Below are 21,749 nucleotides of genomic sequence, written 5' to 3'. Positions count from 1 at the left end.
CTGTCACCTCAACACTCCGCCCCCTGCTAGACCAGACGCCTTCCTTGGATCCTCCTGCTCTGCCCGGCGGGGGCTGGCCCTGTCTGTGATGGGGACGTGGGAATGGTCTTCTGCTCGGCAGTGCTCGCTATATTTTGAATCACCACAGGGATTAACGTTCGTGATGGAAAGACTCAGTATTTTACCTCATGACAAAACTGTTTTTTTTTTTGTATTTCATCATGGATAGGAAACATGCAATAATATAAATTCCTTAAAGAGGGTTTTTCTTTAACTGTTGAGTTTTTTTTCTCTTAAAACAAGTGAGCCACATACTCTGTGGAGGTCCTCGGGTGCAGCCGGGAGGGTCGGTGGGAGGTGAGCTTCCTTAGGAAAACATGTCCAGTGGCCCCCCTCTAGTGATCCAGGTGACTCAGTGGAGGAAGCCGCTCCGGTAGGCGGGCCTGGCCCGGGGGCTGCCCATCAGCATCCCTGCCCGGATCGGATGACACCTGGGGAACCAGGCATCTTGCGGTGACTCAGGCGCTCTGACACGGAAACATCCCAGTGTCTGTGCCATCTACCTGTGATGCATTCTGACTTCACAAGCTTTGAAACTGTTGCTTTCCAAAATCAGTAAATGACATTTGTATTGCTCTTTATCGAGTTCAAGTTTTACACATATAAAATACATATATGCTACATACATGTGTAATATATATAAACACATAACCTGTGGATATAGATCTCCACATACATCTGCATCTGCATTATCTGTCCACATACCAGTAGTGTCTGTACCAGTGGTTACTAAATTTGATCCCTGACTTGTAGCTGCATTTAGATCACTTGGAAATTTAAAATAATGCAGGTTCCCAGGCCCTGGCACTGCCTAGTCTAAGACAGTGTTTTTTCATGCGTGTTAACCTGCTTTCTGTTTCCGCGGGCAGCTGCAGTCTGTCTGTATTGTGGAGGCTCAGAATGAAGGCTTTGACATCTAAGGTTGGTTTGCATCCTGACTCCGTCATTTCCTATTTGACCTTCAGCACATCTCCACACTCCATCTGCCGCCCCGGGACAGGCCTTTCTGCCTCCCAAAGTGGGTGTGAGGTTAAGGAGCCCCGAGACCAGAGAGACCCCTCCACGCAGGGCAGCTAGTCCTAGCCTCGTCCCCACACGTTGGCGCATTGTCTTCTAATATGTTTGGGGGTGTTCTTATAACATTCCAGAGAAGCACCTGACATCAGTAAGAAGTGGTATAACCAATCCGTTGCCTCTGCTTGGAAAAGGCGGGGTCATTTAAAGACTCAGGAGTAGGGCTTTCTGAGAGGCGCTGTGGCGAATGGCCTCAGCTGATCCCTAGAGAACGTGCCTCCTGTGTGAATGATTGTTCTTCTCCAATCCATCTGCAGCGGAGATAAAAATCTGCTTTAAGTACTACCACGGCATCAGCGGAGCGCTGCGAGCCACCACCCCCTGCATCACCGTCAGGAACCCCGCTGTGATGGTGAGTCCTCCTTGCTGCTTCCCGGGGTGGGCGGTCCCCGGGGTGGGCGGTCCCCGGGGTGGGCGGTCCCTGGGCCTCGCTTTCTATTTCTGCATGTGCAGCTCTGGCAGCTTATGGGGTACAGTGAGAAGGAAACACGGGGCACTGGGGCCTCCGCTTTAGTGAAGGAAGTCACCAGCAGGCTGGCTTACCTGCATCCATAATTCTAACCAGGGGGAAAATACGATTTGATTTAGAACAGTTCTGTGTAGTCAGCTCTCCGTGAAGCAGATTCGTGAGTGCACCCCCGTGGCAGGGGTTTCAGACTTCATTTGGGTCGGTAGGAAATGGTAACATTGCATCGGAACGTGAATTTAATTTACAGGAGCTCAGAGAGTCAAAGGGAGAACAGTCAGGATTGAAAGGGTGTGATTCTGCCTGCTGATCAATGAGCTTTCACCCCAAAGGGAGTGTGAGAGGGGGATCAGGCATGTGCTGTTCCCCCAGGAGCCTCAGTGCTGAGCCCCTCTCCAGGCCGAGCTGGGGTCCAGTGCCTCCAGAGACCACACATAGTTCTGTACGACATGGCCAGTCCGCGGCGGCTAGCTGCTTCACGGGGCCCTCGGTGGAAGAAAGAGATATTTAATTTCGTTTTGGGGGACATCATTGGTTTTGTTGGACCCTTGAAGGGAAAGTATGTCCATTTCCAACCTGGTACTTCCCAGGGGATTCCTTTTCTCAATGTCGTGATTTTTCACTCCACCCACTAACCTTGGAATCGCACAGCCTCCCAAGTTGCACTCCATTGCACACGGGTGATTGGACTTAGAGTTTAGGGGAATTCCGAGAGTGTAAGAGATGTAAATCATTACACTTACATTACTCGTTCGTAAAATTCAGGTTATGAAAGTATGGAAGAAAAATACTGACTCCCATAATATCGAATCTTCATAACATTGTGTGTGTGTGTGTGTGTGTGTGTGTGTGTAAATGTATAGATGCGTGCGCTTTTGGAAATAGGCAAGTGGCCAGGTTGACTCCTTGAAATTCAGAAAGTAATCTTTGCCGATGGCAATTTGCAATTGCCCAGAGTCCAGGCATCCTCAAACTACGGCCCGCGGGCCACATGCGGCCCGCCGAGGACATGTATCTGGCCCGCCGGGTGCCGCTGCCTGTCCTGCTTAGCAGCCGACGCATCCCGGGCCCACAGTGCGCATAGGAATTGTTCATAGTTTTTTTTTTAAACTATAGTCCGGCCCTCCCACGGTCTGAGGGACAGTGAACTGGCCCCCTGTTTAAAAAGTTTGAGGACCCCTGGCCCAGACCCACCCGTGCCGTATCAGCCAGTCCTTCCCTTTCTCCACTCATGCAAGCTATTATTCACGGGGTGCCAGCTAAGTGCCAGGCATCGCACGCACCACCAGGGATGAAATGATAAGCAAAACACAGCGTTTGTTTTCACTGGTCTGGTGGGGGAGGTGAGACATCAATTAAGTTAAAATATATTTATTTGAGTCTCATGACAATGAGCGGGAGTAAGACGGGCTATGAGAGCACATACTGGTAGGATTTATCCTGATCAGAGAGGTGTTGGAGGGCTTCATGAAGGAGGCGTGCTTGCAGGACAGTCTGAAGGATGAGTAGGAGTCACTTAGGTGAAGAGAGGTAGGGGACAGCATCTTAGGTAGAGGGAGCAGTATGTGCGAAATCTGCAGTACCTAAGTACTGAGCTCGCATGTGAGTTATATCTGAGTTCCCGTCGTAGGACACATGGTCTAGGGCAGTGGTCGGCAAACTCCTTTGTCAACAGAGCCAAATAGCAACAGTACAACGATTGAAATTTCTTTGGAGAGCCACATTTTTTAAACGTAAACTTCTTCGAACGCCACTTCTTCAACATAGACTCGCCCAGGCCGTGGTATTTTGTGGAAGAGCCACACTCCAGGGGCCAAAGAGCCGCATGTGGCTCGCGAGCCGCAGTTTGCTGACCACGGGTCTAGAACAGGAAAGGATAACCCACATTTCCTCTATAAGCCTTGGAAGTCCACAAGGAGAGTAACAGTTGTTGACTACGACATCCGCCGTGTCACATAGACGGCACTGGCACGTGCTCTAATTCATGTTCTAAAGAGAAAAATCGCAAAACCGGAAGTGTGGCGCTGTTTGTCATAAAACCCTTTGAAAAATTAGCTGTGCGTGAAATTAGACAATAGCTCCCAAACACGATTTTCTGAACTCAGAATTTTTATTTATCTTTTTTAGACTTGAGCAGTTTCAGCGATCCGCTATCATCGACGGCAGCGGGAGTTCACCGCCGGGTGAACATTGATCTCATTCCATTGATCTTTGCATTGAGACTATTCTGCCAAGTCCTGTGGCTCGTTTGGAGATAATTAATTTGCTTCAGACAGCGTTCAGAGCACCTTAACAGCTTCATCGATGCAGCGCTTGCGATCAGAATAGAATACTGTGGTTCAGAGGGTGACTCATAGGGTTGGTGGCCAATAGATTCCTGACCAAGCTTGAGGCGGTTGGGTCTGTATCCGAAATGGAGAGGGGGTGCCACCCTCGCTGTGAGGGTGAGCGCTGTGTTTGTATCCCAGCGTGATGGCCACCCAGGGACCCGGCCTGTGGCCTGTGATTAGTTATTGAGACTGATAAACTGCATTGAGAGTCACAAAGCCCACTTAGAACAGTCGGGGAGAAGTCACTGGCAGACTCCCTAGGGAAGGACAGGAGCTGCCACCCCCATCTGCTCCTTTCTCACACATCCTTCTGCAGTGAGTCCAGGATACAGTGAATCGTGCCCTCTCTGTCGCTGGGACTTGGACGTCGCTGTCATTCATTCGAGTACACCGTGATGTGTATCTCAGATGCCTGGGACAGGAAATCCTTGGGCCTCAGGGACAGGCCAAGGCTGCCGTCACTCACTGCCATGTATTGTTTCTGCCCTGGGTGGACAGTGTTGCTTCTGGCTTTTCCTGGAATGAATCTAGGGAGGGAGTTTATTTAAAAACCTTTCTCCAAACAGCGAGGGCAGATGTGTTTATTATCGCTCCTGCCCCGTAGCTCGAGGGACTGCGTGCTCTTCCCTGGCTTTATGGTCATTTTTTTTTTTAACATCGAATGCTTTGGGTATTCTTTCAGATGAGCCTTTTGCCACCATGGCAGGAAAGGACAGTGTATATCTGTGGATTCTGTGAACATTGTTTCACGTTAACCTTTTGCCGGACAGTGAATTACATTTTAAAAGGAATCTAAGGGCAAATTTTTTTGTTTCTGTAATATCTTATAATATTTTAAATAGGTTTTAAGATACCCTATTTAAAGTTTATTTTTAAAAGACTATGCATCTTTCCAGTCTTCTTTAACTCACGTTGGGTGAGTCTCTCTTTGCAGGAAGCATCATCGTGTCTTGGGGGCGGTACAGCGCACAGGGCCATGTGGTCCATTTGAGGGGAGGCCATGGCCTATCAGGTCTGGCTGTCTCAGCTGCAGACTGTACTCCCCTCTGCTCACCGTTCTGCAGTGCAGGGTTGTGCGTGGTGAAAGCAGGACGAGGTAGTGACCAGCGATCAGTAGCCTGGCCGGTTTGCTGTTGTCCCGCCGGCCAACCTGGGGGTGATGAGCCAGAAAGGTGGCACGCAGTGTAATGAAGCATGCGTACTCACTGAGAGCCAGCCCAGTGTCATCCAGGAGTTGGTTTGATGGGTGGAATGTAAAAAGATACCTGGATGGGACCCGAGGGTAATGCAAATGACACGATCAGGAAGTGGTTAAGGAATGTCACACAACATAGTTTTGACTAGGTTACAGGAAGTAGAGAAGGAAGTAGAAATTGATATTTCAGAATTTGCAAGGAATTTATTTAGGAGTTTTTGGCTTTTCTTGGATTAGTGAAAGTTTTATTTGTTGGTGGCGTAATATTTTTAAAGGAGTGTGGGGCGTGTTCCAAAGATAAAAGATGGAACGGTATAATATAAATGACCATGGTTTCTCTTTTCCAACTATTCAACATATATTCTGCCTTCAGTCTGTCTCTTACAGTATTGCAGATTTTTTTTTTTAGAAAACTATGAAATTTTGTTTCCTAGTATGCCATAAATTGAGCACTAATTGTACATAAATTGAGGGAAAGGCTAAATCTGCTATGTGGTCTATAAATGACTGGTTTCAATGAGATAATTTACTCAAAAGCTTTTAGGAAAAGCTTCATAATACAATGATTAGTACAATAGTGTTGAGAATGCCTATTACAGCTAATTATAACAGCAGGTGCCATATACCTGTAGCTCAATCATACAGGCGCCCATGTGGCCGCTCAAAAATGTTTGGCGAGAGAGGATCGTTCTACATATGTATGGATGAGTCTGGTGTAAATGGCGTGTTTGGTTTATTCTAGGGTTTTCTAAAAGGTCTGAAGGAATTTGATGTTGGCTTTTTTTAAACTTAAGGAATGTTTTCGTAGAGTAATAGCAATATAAGTCCATTCACTACCTATCAACTATCTTCTTATCCAAGAGCTAGAAGGACATAAAGTAAGTTGATTCATATCCCAGCGAATTTAGAAGCTCCTATTGGTCTCATTTCGGGTAAAGATGAAGTTAGGTCCGCTTTTTCTCTCATCTCTCAGAATCTGCCTTTGTGTCTCAGAATCTGCCTTTGTGTCTCAATTCCAAGCTCTGCAGCTTACGGAAAGGCATATACTACATGCCTGTTTGGTACAAACATCATCACGTTGGCAAACATATGTGATTCCCCAGGAAGGCTGAGCAGCCTCAGACCCCGGGAAGCTTCAGGCGTGTGTTTTTTGTCCGCAGATGGGGGCAGAAGGCGCGGAAGGAGGTGCGTCCGGAAGCCCGCATTCCCGGAAGCTCGTCAGCTTCACGCTGTCCGGTAAGGCTGCCTTTCCTTGGCATGATGTCCAGCTGGAAAGTGTGCGGTTTTAAGGGCCTCACTAGTCCCTTCTTCTACAGATTCTCATATGTTCTAGGTGGACTGGTAGTTATTGATCTGGCGGGGGGGGTTTATACTTCTAAAATTCAAGTATATCTTTTATTGGGATAAAAATAGATCATTGATATAAACTCAGAAGTTACGTCTTCTAACGAGTTTTCTGGTGGGAAAAAGACTCTGACCGTGTATAGTTACTTTAAAAAAAATCTGTGATGTCATGTGTGAACATGATTTGTGTTTACCTCATCTAGAGAAAGGGAAATGTGGGGCCTGGGGGAAAGCGAGGGAAACCCCTGTTTCTGCGGAGGAACACATAAAAATAGAAAGTGGGTAAAACAGTCTTTTTGTTGTTTTCTGGTTGCTGCAATATTCTAATTGCTCGCATGTGTATCATAAAACGAAAGCACTGGTGGTGAGTGGGGGCTCATTTGTGGTGTACAAGGCTTATTTCATTGAAACTAGCCATTTAAAAGAGAAGAGAAAACGATCAGTTGACCACCGAAGGGAAATAGTTTTTCATAGAACATCAGTTTATACAAACTGAAAAAAACTCACACAGGAAAATAAAAACACCTCTGTGTGTGTGCATGTGGGTTTCCGTGTCAAATGTTACTTCGTATGTAGGTGACTCAAAAAAGTTCGAAAGCCTCTGATTTTTAAAGAATGAACGGGCGGTCATAAAGGCAAGAATTCACTGAGAAGGTCAGCATGTGAAATGGACTTTTAAAGTCGACGACGCTGCTGCAGTACAGCCAAAATAAAGTCTAACAGATGTCTGTCACTGTCAGATGCTTTGTTTTCGTTTTTCCATCTGTGTTGTGCTTCTGAAATTTAAATTCAGTTCACGTTCTTGGCTGCAAACAGTGTGCATGAAAATACATGTTCTCACGAGTGAGGGTGAGCAGGCGGATCTTGAAAACAGACGTGGCGATGGTGCGCCCTCGTTGCATATGACCCAGGGGCGCACACGGCGGCCATGGCCTTCGGGTGCCAGGTCTTCCCAGCAGAGAAGGCACGTCCTGGGAAAGCTTTCTGGGTTTGGTTTTGGGCAGGTCTCCGCGGTGGCCAACTGGTGACTTACGGTTCAGATTTGGCCAGTACATATGTTTGGGTGGGAACCCTCCGGTTTACAAATGTCTAGGTGTTTAGCAGGGCCCTTAGACGTACCACTGCCTGTGACACTCCCCTGTCCCTTCCTCTGTCCGTCTCTTAAGAACATGGCAGGTACTGTGCTTTGGACCTCACAGCCATGAGGGGCTGCACGTGCAGAAGTTCTTTCTTTATCGGTAGGGAACACGAGCCAGCCTGCGTGGCTCAGGAAATTTAGTTTGACCACACCGTAGTTTTCTAGAAGCATCGCCCTGTGCTTCCGAGTGATCAATGTTCTAGGTACTGAATAGGATACACACAGCCCAGTTGGCGTGGCTCAGTGGTTGAGCGTCGACCTATGAATCAGGAGGTCACAGTTCGATTCCCAGTCAAGGGCACATGCCCGGTTTTGGGCTTGATCTCCAGTAGGGGGCTTGCAGGAGGCAGCCGATCAATGATCGTGACCCACAGGTTGAGAACCGCTAGCAGGGTCGCCTAAGACCATCGGAAAACACAGATATTTACATTACGATTCATAACAGTAGCAAAATTACAGTTATGAAGTAGCAACGAAAATAATTGTATGGTTGGGGGTCACCACAACATGAGGAACTGTATTAAAGGGTCGCGGCATTAGGAAGGTTGAGAACCACTGATCTAGATAATGAAAATCCCAGGACATTTTCCTAAAGAGTAGGGGCACAGCCAGATGTTTCTTCTTTAAATACAACTTCTAATGTCCCACCTCAATACACGTGGCGGCTAGCTAACATTATGTCTTATTTCCCACCGTACGGTCAGATATGTGTAGGTGGTAGACAGAAGTGGCTAAAATGATGGAATATGAAAACAAATCTCTAATGGTAATTCTGGGACAATTAATCTGGTCGTAGCGTATTGACAGTGTGTGGTGATACTTATCCAAGAGCATTTGAGCCCTGTGGAGTGGTGCCTGCAAACGCTCTACTCTTTTTTTTTAAAAAAATATATTTTATTGATTTTTTACAGAGAGGAAGGAAGAGGGATAGAGAGTTAGAAACATCGATGAGAGAGAGACATCGATCAGCTGCCTCTTGCACACCCCCTACTGGGGATGTGCCCGCAACCAAGGTACATGCCCTTGACCAGAATCGAACCTGGGACCCTTGAGTCCGCAGGCTGACGCTCTATCCACTGAGCCAAACAGGTTTTGGCCAAACGCTCTACTCTTGATTATCTACGGATAAGTAGGGACACAAATAATCGAACTCTACAGCAAAAAACCAAAAACTGTGTTTTGCCCTGGCTGAGTTGGTTGGGGCATCATCGCATACACCAAAAGGTTGTGGGTTTGATTCCCAGTCAGGGCACATACCCAGGTTGCAGGTTTGATCCCCAGTCAGTGCATGTGCGGGAGACAACCAATTGATGTTGCTGTCTCACATCTCTCACATCGATGTTCCTGTCTCACATCGATGTTTCTCTCTCTCTCACTCTCTCCCCCCTTCCTTCCTCTCTCTAAAAAAACAAAAAACAAAAAAACCCCAACATGCCAAAACAAAAAAACCCCTGTGTTTTGATTAATATCTTAAACCTCTTCTCTAAATAAAACTGTAAACCAGGATATTTACCATGTCATGTGACTTTGAGGCCTTCATTGGTCTATTAGGTGAGGCAGATATTTATGAGCCATAGAGATACAAAAGGCAAAAGAGAGAAACGAGAGCAGAAATGAGATGGGTGAAGGGAACTGAGTAATCAAGCTACATGCAATCGGTAGTTGATTGTATTTCTCAATGAAGATTGATTTGTACAGTGTCCCTAGTGGAGAACTTCGGGATGAAGGTTAACAGTGACTTTTTTCATCCCAGTGGCGTACTCTTCTGGGGAAATTCTTTGTGTTCAAGGGAACGTTTTGCATGAATGATTTACTAGCTCTGTCAGACTGTGTGGCAGCCATTTCTGTACCTGCTATTCCTCGTTTATTGCAAAGAAGTCGACTTACTCTCTAAAGAATATCATTTTTCCGTCTTTGAGTCTGAGGCCAGCATAATCAAGAAAGGTAAGAAAATGAGTATGCAAATTGCATTTTCTCTCTCAAGGCTATTTGATGCTAAAGCAAGACAAGTAAGGACATGTAGCAGTATGAAATTGGTAAAAAATGCACGCACATTGGGGAGTGCAGGGATGGGAAGGGGAAGGCTCCTGAGATGACAGCGGTGTCTCTGAGTGCCTGTCTAGTCATTGGCTTTCCCGGCTCCCGCCGGCTCTCAGGTCAGGGATCGTGCTCTGCTTCATGCAGTGTTCTCCACATCAGGTCCTGTTGGTTGAATTTTTTCAATCTTTGCCAACATATTAAAATAAGTTTTTCTTGTGTATGTGTGTTTTTAATTGTTTTTTGGAGAGGAAGGAGAGGGAGAGAGAGCTAGAAACATCAGTGATGAGAGAGAATCATTGATTGGCTGCCTCTTGCGTGCCCCACACTGGGGATTGAGCCTGCGACCCAGGTACGTGCCCTTGATCAGGAATCAAACCTAGGACCCTTCAGTCCACAGGCCGACGCTCTATCCACTAGGTCAAACCGGCTAGGGCAGTGGTCGGCAAACTGCGGCTCGCGAGCCACATGCGGCTCTTTGGCCCCTTAAGTGTGGCTCTTCCACAAAATACCACGTGCGGGCGCGCACGTACAATGCGATTGAAACTTCATGGCCCATGCGCAGAAGTCGGTTTTCAGCTCTCCAAAGAAATTTCAATCGTTGTCCTGTTGATGTTTGGCTCTGTTGACTAATGAGTTTGCCGACCACTGGGCTAGGGCTTTGCCAACACATTAAACTGCCTCCCTCTACTGCCAGTTGCGTGTCATCAGACTCTCCTGGTCTCTTTTCATGGCACAGACATCTAGACCCCAAGTTCCCGCTGGTAGGTGGGGACGTGAGCTTCCTTCCATGAGCAGGGAGCAGTCCCCAGGGAGTAGGGTTCTCCGGGCAGCCCCGGGCCAGTTCTGTCCTAAGAAAGACTTCGTGTTTCAGAAATGGGATTGAGGAGGATGGCCAGGGAGACCATTTAGGGTCACATGACAGGGTCTCTTCCCCAGCGGATCTGGGTAACCCAGAGGTCTTTGGAGGCTCATGGGCCATCTGCAGGTGTCTATCTGCACCGTGGGCGGGGCCTCCCGAGCCTAAGCATCACTGCGTGAGGTGACCTGGAAACAGCCAGTCCTTCCAGACACTTCGAGATGCCTCAGTTCTCAGGCTGACCCCCGTCACACAGATATTCACAGAAAGGGGTAGGGGGTCCAGTGAAGCCAGCTTCATTTCCTGACGTGTGTGTATCTCTTAGCCTGGCCTTAAAAAAAAGGAAGTGTCATTCTCTTCACGAACCAGACTTTAGCCAGAACTTTTAGCAGCTCACATAGTGAAATAACAGCTGCTGCATCTGAGATGACACGTGGGACATTTGTTCAATATTTAAGTGACTGAGTAGGTAGCATTCAGATTTCAGAAATATTTCTGGTCTCCCCGTTTCCCTATCATTCATGGCATTTGTGGGAGACATGTGACATTGTAAATGTGTGTAACTGAATGTGTGCTCTGCAGTGTCTGCCCCAGTTAAACGTAGGTCAGTGCATTTCGTGTATGTATGTCGAAGATTCATTTTTCTCTCATGAAGGGACCTATTGTGTGTGTTTAAACAGTTTAAGGATTTCTCTCAAGACATTGTAATGATGGCTGCCACCCCACATACACGTTAGAATCAAAATGATTCCCAGGAGGGAGTCTAGGGGTGTAAGGTGGGGGTAAAGTTTGGTCTCATGTTTGCAGCCTGTTAGGAGACCTCTCCGATGGGATTAGCCACGACCCGCTTGTCCTCACTTACCTATGTGATCGCGGTATGAATAACGGTGTTATTGTCTCACTAGATCGTTTCTGTTCAGCGCTTCCTGTCTGATTATTTAAGAACAACTTGTCGTTGAGCTGTTTGTCCTTCGTTCTCTTTTCCTCTGCCCTTCTCTTCCCTCCCTCCCTCCTCTCTTTCTCTTTCTTTAAAGATCTCAGAGCTGTTGGGCTAAAGAAAGGGATGTTCTTCAACCCGGACCCTTACCTGAAGATGTCCATCCAGCCAGGGAAGAAGAGCAGCTTCCCCACCTGTGCCCACCACGGGCAGGAGAGGAGGTCCACCATCATCAGCAACACCACCAACCCCATTTGGCACCGAGAGGTAAGGTGGTCCTCAGGGTCTGAGACGTGACAGACGAGGAGTTGGCCAACTCCATCCCTTCCCTCCGGACTCTGTGCATCATTGAGCTGTGTACAGGTGTGAGCAAGAGTTGTCTGTGGGGTCTGTTAGAGAGAGGGCACAGTGAGAATGAGATATTCCTTCTAGCCAGGGCTGGTCTAGGATAAGGCAAGGGAAGCACTCCCGGTGCACAATTTAAAGGATGCCAAAAGACTCAAAAATCGAAAGAAATACTTTTTTTCTCTTTATTGATTAAGGTATTACATATGTGTCCTTATCCCCCATTGTCCCCCCAGCCCCCCTCATGCCCTCACCCCCCTGGTGTTCGTGTCCATTGGTTAGGCTTATATGCATGCATACAAGTCCTTTGGTTGATCTCTCCCCCTTACCCCCTCCCTCTCCTCCCTTCCCTCTGAGGTTTGATGGTCTGATCAATGCTTCTCTGTCTTTGATTCTATTTTTGTTCATCAGTTTATGTTGTTCATTATATTCCACAAATGAATGAGATCATGTGATATTTATCTTTCTCTGACTGACTTATTTCGCTTAGCATAATGCTCTCCAGTTCCATCCATGCTGTTGCAAATGGTAAGAATTCCTTCTTTTTTACTGCAGCATAGTATTCCACTGTGTAGATGTACCACAGTTTTTTAATCCATTCATTTGCTGATGGGCACTTAGGCTGTTTCCAAGTCTTAGCTATGGTGAATTGTGCCGCTATGAACATAGGAGTGCATATGTCCTTTCTGATTGGTGTTTCTAGTTTCTTGGGATATATTCCTATAAGTGGGATTGCAGGGTCAAATGGGAGTTCCAGTTTTAGTTTTTTGAGGAAAGTCCATACCGTTCTCCACAGTGGCTGCACCAGTCTGCATCCCCACCAGCAGTGCACGAGGGTTCCTTTTTCTCCGCATCCTCGCCAGCACTTGTCGTTTGTTGATTTGTTGGTGATTGCCATTCTGACAGGTGTGAGATGACACCTCATTGTCATTTTGATTTGCATCTGTCGGATGATTAGTGACTTTGAGCATGTTTTCATACTTTAATGCAATATATATGTGTGTGTGTGTATTTAATGATTTCTAGTTTTTAAAAATATATTCGTATTGATTTCAGAGAGGAAGGGAGAGGAAGAGAGAAATAGAAACCTCAATGATGAGAGGGAATCATTGATCGGCTGCCATCTGCACGCCCCACACTGGGGGTCGAGTCCACAACCCGGGCATGTGCTCTGACTGGGAATTGAACTGTGGCCTCCTGGTTCACAGTTCGATGCTCAACCACTGAGCCACGCCAGCTGGGCTGCAATATATTTTTTAAGAAGTTAAAATCAATGCAAACAAACGATGAGAACAAAGTGTCAAAATGTGGAGACAGGACAGGCCCAGCAGCATTATCTCGCCGTCATGTTGGACCTTGAGGCAGAAGGGGAAATCAGAGATGTTGATGGTTTCCATTTAAAATGTTGGTGTTTTGTTCTAGCATATATTCAGTACAAATTAAAGGAGTTTCCCCGCCTGCAGGCTTTGGCAAATGTGTTTGGGGTTTCTAGGTTTCCGGAAATTCGATGCGCCACTCGGAGAGTGAAGCCAGATTGTGTGGATGGTACTTAGCTCCCTCCCCACTCCCTTATGCTTCAGTGGGCTCGGTGCAGCCAGCGTGCCAGGGAGCCCGGCGAGGGGCTCTCGCTAGAACTACAGAAAGCCCGAGAAGGAACAGAGACCCCGTTTCTCATTGAGTGCGGGCAGTGTGGGCTCTCCACCGTTTCTTTGGGATCGGGACACATTTCCAGGACTAGATAGAGCATTTCTGGGTAAACCTTTGTTGGCATAGGAATCACCAATAATGACAAAATTCCCTCATTCCCTAACTGTTTATTGACCGTCATGCTCTGACAGTGTTGTGGAAGTGTTTCATTGGAGAGGGAGATAACTCAGGGGACCTAGAGCCAACCGGAGAAAAGTTACGGCTCTTTGAGACATGCCAGCCCAGCAAGGGGTTTCTGCAGGAGGGTTCTTAGGTTATTTAAACAGATAAAAGCGTGTTTTCTTATTCCTGGTTTTAAAAACAAGTACTTTACTATCTTCAAAATAGTAAATCACTTGTAAAGGCGGACCACCTAATTTCAACACGTTAGAAGCCTAGAAAACATAAAATTTATCTCAACATGACCCCTAGCAGGCAGAGTGCAATAATGAGCAATAATTTTATTTTCTTCACATTTGATATTTACAAAGTTCTTACCGACGTGGCCAGTGCCAGCCTCAGGAGGGGGTGTCAATATTTACTTGAATATTTACCAAGGAAACCAGGCTATTCGATAGATGTTTCTACTTTAACAGGGGTATTTGAACCTATGTTGGGCAACTTCTACATAACATGGGACCAGGAATGAAAATTGCTGTTAACCAAATATATCGGTTCGTTCTAAACCATCCTATGCCAGCATATTAAATTTCAAAGAATTAAGGTACAATAAATATATGAATACTAAAATTGTATTGTGCACAATTTCTATTTGGTAACATCTCCTAAAACTGTTGAAGCAGGAAGGGATGTGGTCATACAGATCCCTAGCTGTTGGGTTTGTTTTTTTAAAATATATTTTTATTGATTTCAGAGAGGAAGGGAAAGGGATAGAGAGACAGAAACATCAATCATGAGAGAGAATCATCCATCGGCTGCCTCCTGCACACCCCCCACTGGGGACCAAGCCTGAAACCCAGGCATATGATCTGACCTGGAATCGAACTGTGACCTCCCGGTTCATAGGTCGATGCTCAACCACTGAGCCATGCCAGCCAGGCAGCTGTTGTTTTTTTTTTTTTTTTTAAATATATTTTATTGATTTTTTTTTTTTACAGAGAGGAAGGGAGAGGGATAGAGAGTTAGAAACATTGATGAGAGAGAAACATCGATCAGCTGCCTCCTGCACACCTCCCACTGGGGATGTGCCCGCAACCAAGTTACATGCCCCTGACCGGAATCGAACCTGGGACCTCTCAGTCCGCAGGCTGATGCTCTATTGAGCCACGCCGGCCGGGCAGCTGTTGGTTTTTAATCATTGTGAATGTTAATGAGTCTGAGTGAATAAAGGATTGACAATAGCTGCAGCTTTTTCTAGCAATGTGGACTCTGTATGTCATTAAGATTGAAAAGCGATAGCATTTCCTGTCATAATAAATGATGTCATTTCCTATTTGCCTTTTTCTGAATCAACCTGTTACCTGTTTTTATTTTCAGAAATACTCCTTTTTTGCACTTCTTACCGATGTCTTAGAAATTGAAATTAAAGACAAATTTGCCAAGAGCCGTCCTATCATCAAGCGTTTCCTGGGGAAGCTGACCATCCCTGTGCAGCGGCTGCTGGAGCGCCAGGCCATTGGGTAACCAGCCCTCCCCCCGCCCCAACACCTCTGGGTGCGCCTTTCGGTGGGGGGGGGAGTGTTTGCACAGAAACAGCTGAAATGATGCTTTCATTTCCCGCCCTAGGCCTTTGCTTACTGATAAGAAGTGATGACACATATCTTTTAAAAGTGAAAATGCTCCTACGTGAACACGTGCAGGGGAAAGCGCTTTGATTCAGTTATGCACCGCTTTGGGGTATCTATCTTTTCCCAGGTGGCCTGCCGCTAGCATTTCTGCACCAGATCACAGGGCTCAGCGGAGTGGAGTCTTTTGGGATCTTGCTAGAAAGGCCTCTCCCCAGGTCAGGATCCTGGTGTCGGGTTGACCCCTCCCCGATCCGGGTTGATCCCATCCGGGAACTGGTTGACGGTATAACTCCTAGACATATGCATTCACTCAGGCGGCTGTCATTTACTTTTGCTGTCTGTGAGCCTTTTGTAAGTTGTGAGCAAAGTAGGTAAGAAATCATAACACGCCTCCACCCCTTGTTATAAATGGCCTGTGGATGTGTACATGGCGAGGACCAGCACACGCGGTGACACTGGCACTCTGAGGCGGCACTCGGACCTTGGTCATTGTAAGAGAACGTGATGTGATGAACATGTGGCATTGCAGTAGTCATAGCAGTAGCCATAGCAGCAGTGACAGGAGTCATTTAGTGAGAGGAGTCATTGTAGTAAGGGTAGTAACAGTAGTGAGAGCAGTCATAGTAGTAAGGGTAGTAACAGTAGTAAGAGCAGTCATAGTAGTAAGGGTAGTCATGGTAGTGAGGGTAGTGATAGTAGTGAGAGGAGTCATAGTAGTAAGGGTAGTCATGGTAGTGAGGGTAGTGATAGTAGTGAGAGGAGTCATAGTAGTAAGGGTAGTCATAGTACTAAGGGTAGTAATAGTAGTAAGGGTAGTAATAGTAGTAAGGGTAGTCATAGTAGTGAGGGTAGTCATAGTAGTGAGAGGAGTCATAGTAGGGTAGTAATAGTATTAAGGGTAGTAATAGTAGTAAGGGTAGTCAGAGTAGTGAGAGGAGTCATAGTAGTTAGGGTAGTAATAGTAGTAAGGGTAGTAATAGTAGTAAGGGTAGTCAGAGTAGTTAGGGTAGTAATAGTAGTAAGGGTAGTAATAGTAGTAAGGGTAGTCATAGTAGTTAGGGTAGTAATAGTAGTAAGGGTAGTAATAGTAGTAAGGGTAGCAATAGTAGTAAGGGTAGTAATAGTAGTGAGAGGAGCCATAGTAGTAAGGGTAGTAATAGTAGTAATGGTAGTAATAGTAGTGAGGGTAGTAATAGTAGTGAGAGGAGTCATAGTAGTAAGGGTAGTCATAGTAGTAAGGGTAGTAATAGTAGTGAGAAGAGTCATAGTAGTAAGGGTAGTCATAGTAGTAAGGGTAGTCATAGTAATAAGGGTAGTAATAGTAGTAAGGGTAGCAATAGTAGTGAGAGTCATAGTAGTAAGGGTAGTAATGGTAGTAAGGGTAGTAATAGTAGTGAGGGTAGTCATAGTAGTGAGAGGAGCCATAGTAGTAAGGGTAGTAATAATAGTAAGGGTAGTAATAGTAGTGAGGGTAGTAATAGTAGTGAGAGGAGCCATAGTAGTAAGGGTAGTAATAGTAGTAAGGGTAGTAATAGTAGTGAGGGTAGTAATAGTAGTGAGAGGAGTCATAGTAGTAAGGGTAGTAATAGTAGTAAGGGTAGTAATAGTAGTGAGGGTAGTAATAGTAGTGAGAGGAGCCATAGTAGTAAGGGTAGTAATAGTAGTAAGGGTAGTAATAGTAGTGAGGGTAGTAATAGTAGTAAGAGGAGTCATAGTAGTAAGGGTAGTAATAGTAGTGAGAGGAGTCATAGTAGTGAGGGTAGTAATAGTAGTAAGGGTAGTAATAGTAGTGAGAGGAGTCATAGTAGTAAGGGTAGTAATAGTAGTGAGGGTAGTAATAGTAGTGAGAGGAGCCATAGTAGTAAGGGTAGTAATAGTAGTAAGGGTAGTAATAGTAGTGAGGGTAGTAATAGTAGTAAGAGGAGTCATAGTAGTAAGGGTAGTAATAGTAGTGAGGGTAGTAATAGTAGTGAGAGGAGCCATAGTAGTAAGGGTAGTAATAGTAGTAAGGGTAGTAATAGTAGTGAGGGTAGTAATAGTAGTAAGAGGAGTCATAGTAGTGAGGGTAGTAATAGTAGTGAGAGGAGTCATAGTAGTGAGGGTAGTAATAGTAGTGAGGGTAGTAATAGTAGTGAGAGGAGCCATAGTAGTAAGGGTAGTAATAGTAGTAAGGGTAGTAATAGTAGTGAGGGTAGTAATAGTAGTAAGAGGAGTCATAGTAGTGAGGGTAGTAATAGTAGTGAGAGGAGTCATAGTAGTGAGGGTAGTAATAGTAGTAAGGGTAGTAATAGTAGTGAGAGGAGTCATAGTAGTAAGGGTAGTAATAGTAGTGAGGGTAGTAATAGTAGTGAGAGGAGCCATAGTAGTAAGGGTAGTAATAGTAGTAAGGGTAGTAATAGTAGTGAGGGTAGTAATAGTAGTAAGAGGAGTCATAGTAGTGAGGGTAGTAATAGTAGTGAGAGGAGTCATAGTAGTGAGGGTAGTAATAGTAGTGAGGGTAGTAATAGTAGTGAGAGGAGCCATAGTAGTAAGGGTAGTAATAGTAGTAAGGGTAGTAATAGTAGTGAGGGTAGTAATAGTAGTAAGAGGAGTCATAGTAGTGAGGGTAGTAATAGTAGTGAGAGGAGTCATAGTAGTGAGGGTAGTAATAGTAGTAAGGGTAGTAATAGTAGTGAGAGGAGTCATAGTAGTAAGGGTAGTAATAGTAGTGAGAGGAGTCATAGTAGTGAGGGTAGTAATAGTAGTGAGAGGAGTCATAGTAGTAAGGGTAGTAATAGTAGTGAGAGGAGTCATAGTAGTGAGGGTAGTAATAGTAGTAAGAATAGGACAGTGGCCGTGTCAGTGTTGGCAGCATTTGTGGCTGTGGTTCCCAGCTGTACTCGTCCCAGCAGAGCTAGTGAACAAAACGATGCCGAGACTCGCTCTGTGTCAGGAGTTAAGCACAGGACACGCATTAGCTCATGTCATCCTCTCAACAACTCGGCGAGGTGAAGAATGTAATTAAACCCATTTCAGAGATGAGGAAGGAGAGGCTCACGAGCAGGTGGCGGAGCTGGGAGCTGAGTGCAGCTCGGTCTGCTCTGGACTCTGTTCTCTGCAGCCTGGGAGGAGTGAGGGCCACAGGAACGTCCTACCGGCTGGTGACCTGCGGGAGGCGGGCACCCGCATTCCCCTGCAGCTGATTCACTGGGCTGGCACCACCGCTCTGGGGCCTTAGCTTTTCTCCTGACAAATCAGGCGTTTAGACCAGGTCATCTCTAAGACGTCTTAGAAATCGGAAACTAAGAGATCCCAATGGATTCTAAATCTCTGACCCTCAGAGGCAGTGGAGTTTGGGGTTGAGCCAGCCTACGTGAAGTATAAATTACACTGAAATTCTAGCAGCTCATTTATCAGATACTAGCTGGGAGATACGCTATTTTTTTTTAATTTGTTATTTTTAAGGATAATATTTATTGCTTCTAGTGGAGATAATGTACTTTGGGAAGTTTTTAAAATTATTTTTAGGATTTATAGAAAGTGAGTGATTATAAAGTGTGAGAATAACTATGGGAAATATAGCTACCATTTAATTTATATAATTATAATTTACATAATAAAAGGTGTCATTAACAAATGAGACCCTTACTTGTGGCAGAAGTGTTTGTTTACATATGTCAGTCAGAATGATCAAGGAAAGATAAAACCTTGTCAGTGTGTGAAACTTGTTGACTTGCTGGCTTTTCATTTAGTCTTTCTTTTTTTTTCTTTTTATTGATTTTAGAGAGGGAGGAAGAGAGAGAAAGATCAATGCTGAGAATCATTGATTGGCTGCCTCCTGCACGCCCCTACTGGGGACTGAGCCTGCAACCCAACCATGACCTCCTGGTTCACAGGTCGATGCTCAATCACTGAGACTCGCAGCTGGGCTCAGTTAGTCTTTGAAAAATCATGGAGTCGCGTGTGCTGGAAGGAGGTCCAGCATGAATGGACAACAGAGCAGAATTACAACATATTTCTGTACACGAACAGTAAGAGCATTGCCTGATGCAGAGACCAGGGACTGGCGGCATTGAGTAAGAATGACAGGTACTACGTATTAGTAGGCCAGACGTTAGCATTGACATACATACTTCTGATCTGATTATTGCTTCCCATCCAGTAATCGCTACTTCTTGAAAAAATGCCGGGTCTCCATTACTCTGTGTGGGAGACTGAGACTGTCGGACACAGGGAGGGGCCTACAGGGGGCGGTGCAGGGTGAGCTGGGGCTCCTTGCTAACCACCTGCTTTGGGTGCCTTTGCTTGAAGCCGGCCATTTTCAGAGAGGGCGGGCCTGCCTCTGTCCGGGGCGTCCAGTCCCAGGCCGCGTCATTGCCGCGATGCCTTCGGGGAGGAATGCTCAGGCAGGTGGTGAGAGCTCCGGGACACCATTCCTTATAATTATAGAGCACAGCAGTGTAATACGCCTTCACAGTAATGTGTCCCGGCCAGAGGCAGGATGAGCCAGATGGCACGTGGGGAGAGCAGGGCAGCTGCTGAACCCCACAGGCACTCAGCCAGGGGGAGGCCCTCAGCCGGGAATCCCCACGCACGGGGATTTCCTGGGTGTGTAGGTGGAGTCGTCGAATTGAGGATCTTGTCACTTTGGCTAGTAAATAGCACTAATACCTGTCAAAGTTATTTTCCCAAGTAAATAGTCTCATTTGTTAATTTATTCAACAAATGTGTGTATGGGTGTGTGTGTGTGTGTGTGTGTATGTGTGTGTGTATGTGTGTATGTGTTTGGGTGTGTGTATGGGTGTGTGTGTATATGGGTATGTGTGTGTATATGTGTATATGGGTGTGTGTGTGTTTGGGTATGTGTGTGTTTGGGTGTATGTGTGTATGGATGTGTGTGTATGTGTGTGTGTGAGTATGGGTGTGTATATGTTTGGGTGTGTGTGTATGGGTGTGTATGTGTTTGTGTGTATGGGTGTGTGTGTGTATATATATATATGTGTGTATGGGTGTGTATATGTGTGTGTGAGTATGGGTGTGTATATGTTTGGGTGTGTGTGTGTGTATGGGTGTGTATGTGTTTGGGTGTATGGGTGTGTGTATGGGTGTGTGTGTGTATGGATGTGTGTGTTTGGGTGTATGGGTGTGTGTGTATATGTGTGTGTATGGGTGTGTGTGTGTATAGGTGTGTGTGTGTATGGGTGTGTGTGTAGATAAACTGTGTGTGCTGGGTGTTGGGGATGTGATAGTGAGCAAAACAGATGGGGCAGTTCTGTCTTCCCAATCCCTCTCACATTTATTTCCTCCTGAAAGGCATCCCTTTTATGTCTTCCTCATCAACACAAACCCTTTACTTTTATTGGCCAGAGGAGGAGAGGGGAGGGGAGGGGAGGGGAGGGGAGGGGAGGGTCATTTTAGTTTTCCCAAGGAAAGGAAGGTTTTTATTACTCCAGAACTGCATGTCCACAGATAAGGTGAGGAGCTACAATGTAGGGAGCCGACCCGTGTAGCTTGCTGCTGGGCCTGGGTGTTGGGGTTCAGAGGTGGAGCGTGTGTGTGTGTGTGTGTGTGTGTGTGTGTGTGTGTGGTGCTGGGAGACGGTGGTAAGGAAGAGGACCCCTGAGTCTGCAGCCAGTGTGTAATATGATCTCAACACTAACGTGGAAGCATTCAACACACCTGTCATGTCTAATAGTCACCGATTCCTCTACAGAAAAAGTTTTAAAATACTCAGTTTAGTAGAAAAGGCATTACGATGGGGTCACACTGAGGTGAGCCGTGAGGAAGTGCATGTCACGAAGACACGTGCTCCTGAAAGCAGGAGAAGCACACATCCTACGTAAAAGGAGGTTGGCGTGGGGACAGCAGGGCGGGGCTTCCGTGTCCTGACCCTGGCTCTGTTCCCCCCTCGTGTCCGGCGGGGGCAGGTCGCCTCTCCTCCCTGTGCCTCTAGCCAACAGGGCCTCCCCAGAGCACGCCGGGAGGGTAAAGGAGAAGATGCAGGCAGAGCCCCCAGCGGAGTGTGGGTGACACACACTGAGACTCAGTGTGGGGAAACAAGGCATTTTAAAAGCATCGCTCAGGACAAGACAAACCCTCACCGCGCTTCTAGGGAAGGAAAAGAGGACGGTGAAGGGTATAATGCTGTTCTATGCAGTTCTTGCTGTGGAGTCAGAGGACGTCATAGGAGCTGAGCTGGAATTGCACATTAGCGCGTGCTCTCCTACACAGAGAGCATCCACTTAGCGCTGTGCTGAGGGGCGGAGAAGCACAGACAGGGATGCAGCTTTATCTTAACCCCCCGCTGGGCCCTGCCCTGCCCGCTGCCAGCAGCAGGGAGCGGCGTGCGTCTCCCCCTGCAGCCGCCAGCAGAGGGCAGTGTGGGAGCGGAGATGGTGTGACTGGGGACCAGGCCGAGGCTGCTTGCCTTGTTAAATGTGGGTCAGACGCGGAAGGAAAGTTGCTTGCGTACCAAGGACTGATGTAATTGCAGCTGACATTGATAAATAAACACGGGATTGGAAAGACAGACAGTTCCATCCCTGAGGAGG

The 21,749-nt window shown here is 46.4% G+C and overlaps 1 protein-coding gene across 5 annotated transcripts in view; it reads left to right on the top strand.

Annotated features, from left to right (window-relative positions):
- Positions 1-21,749, top strand: part of HECW2 (HECT, C2 and WW domain containing E3 ubiquitin protein ligase 2) — a 286,809-nt gene that overhangs the window by 142,989 nt on the left and 122,071 nt on the right. For all 5 annotated transcript variants that reach the window (XM_080669552.1, XM_080669554.1, XM_080669551.1 and 2 more), the window contains 4 exons: positions 1,392-1,486; positions 6,286-6,361; positions 11,538-11,707; positions 14,969-15,111. In XM_080669552.1, the coding sequence (XP_080525678.1) occupies positions 1,392-1,486; positions 6,286-6,361; positions 11,538-11,707; positions 14,969-15,111 (484 nt within the window). The remainder of the gene's footprint in view (positions 1-1,391; positions 1,487-6,285; positions 6,362-11,537; positions 11,708-14,968; positions 15,112-21,749) is intronic.

The sequence above is a fragment of the Plecotus auritus genome (assembly GCF_963455305.1).
Source record: "Plecotus auritus genome assembly, chromosome: 5".
Taxonomy (NCBI): Eukaryota; Metazoa; Chordata; class Mammalia; order Chiroptera; family Vespertilionidae; genus Plecotus; species Plecotus auritus.
This window is presented reverse-complemented; position numbering and strand designations above follow the sequence as displayed.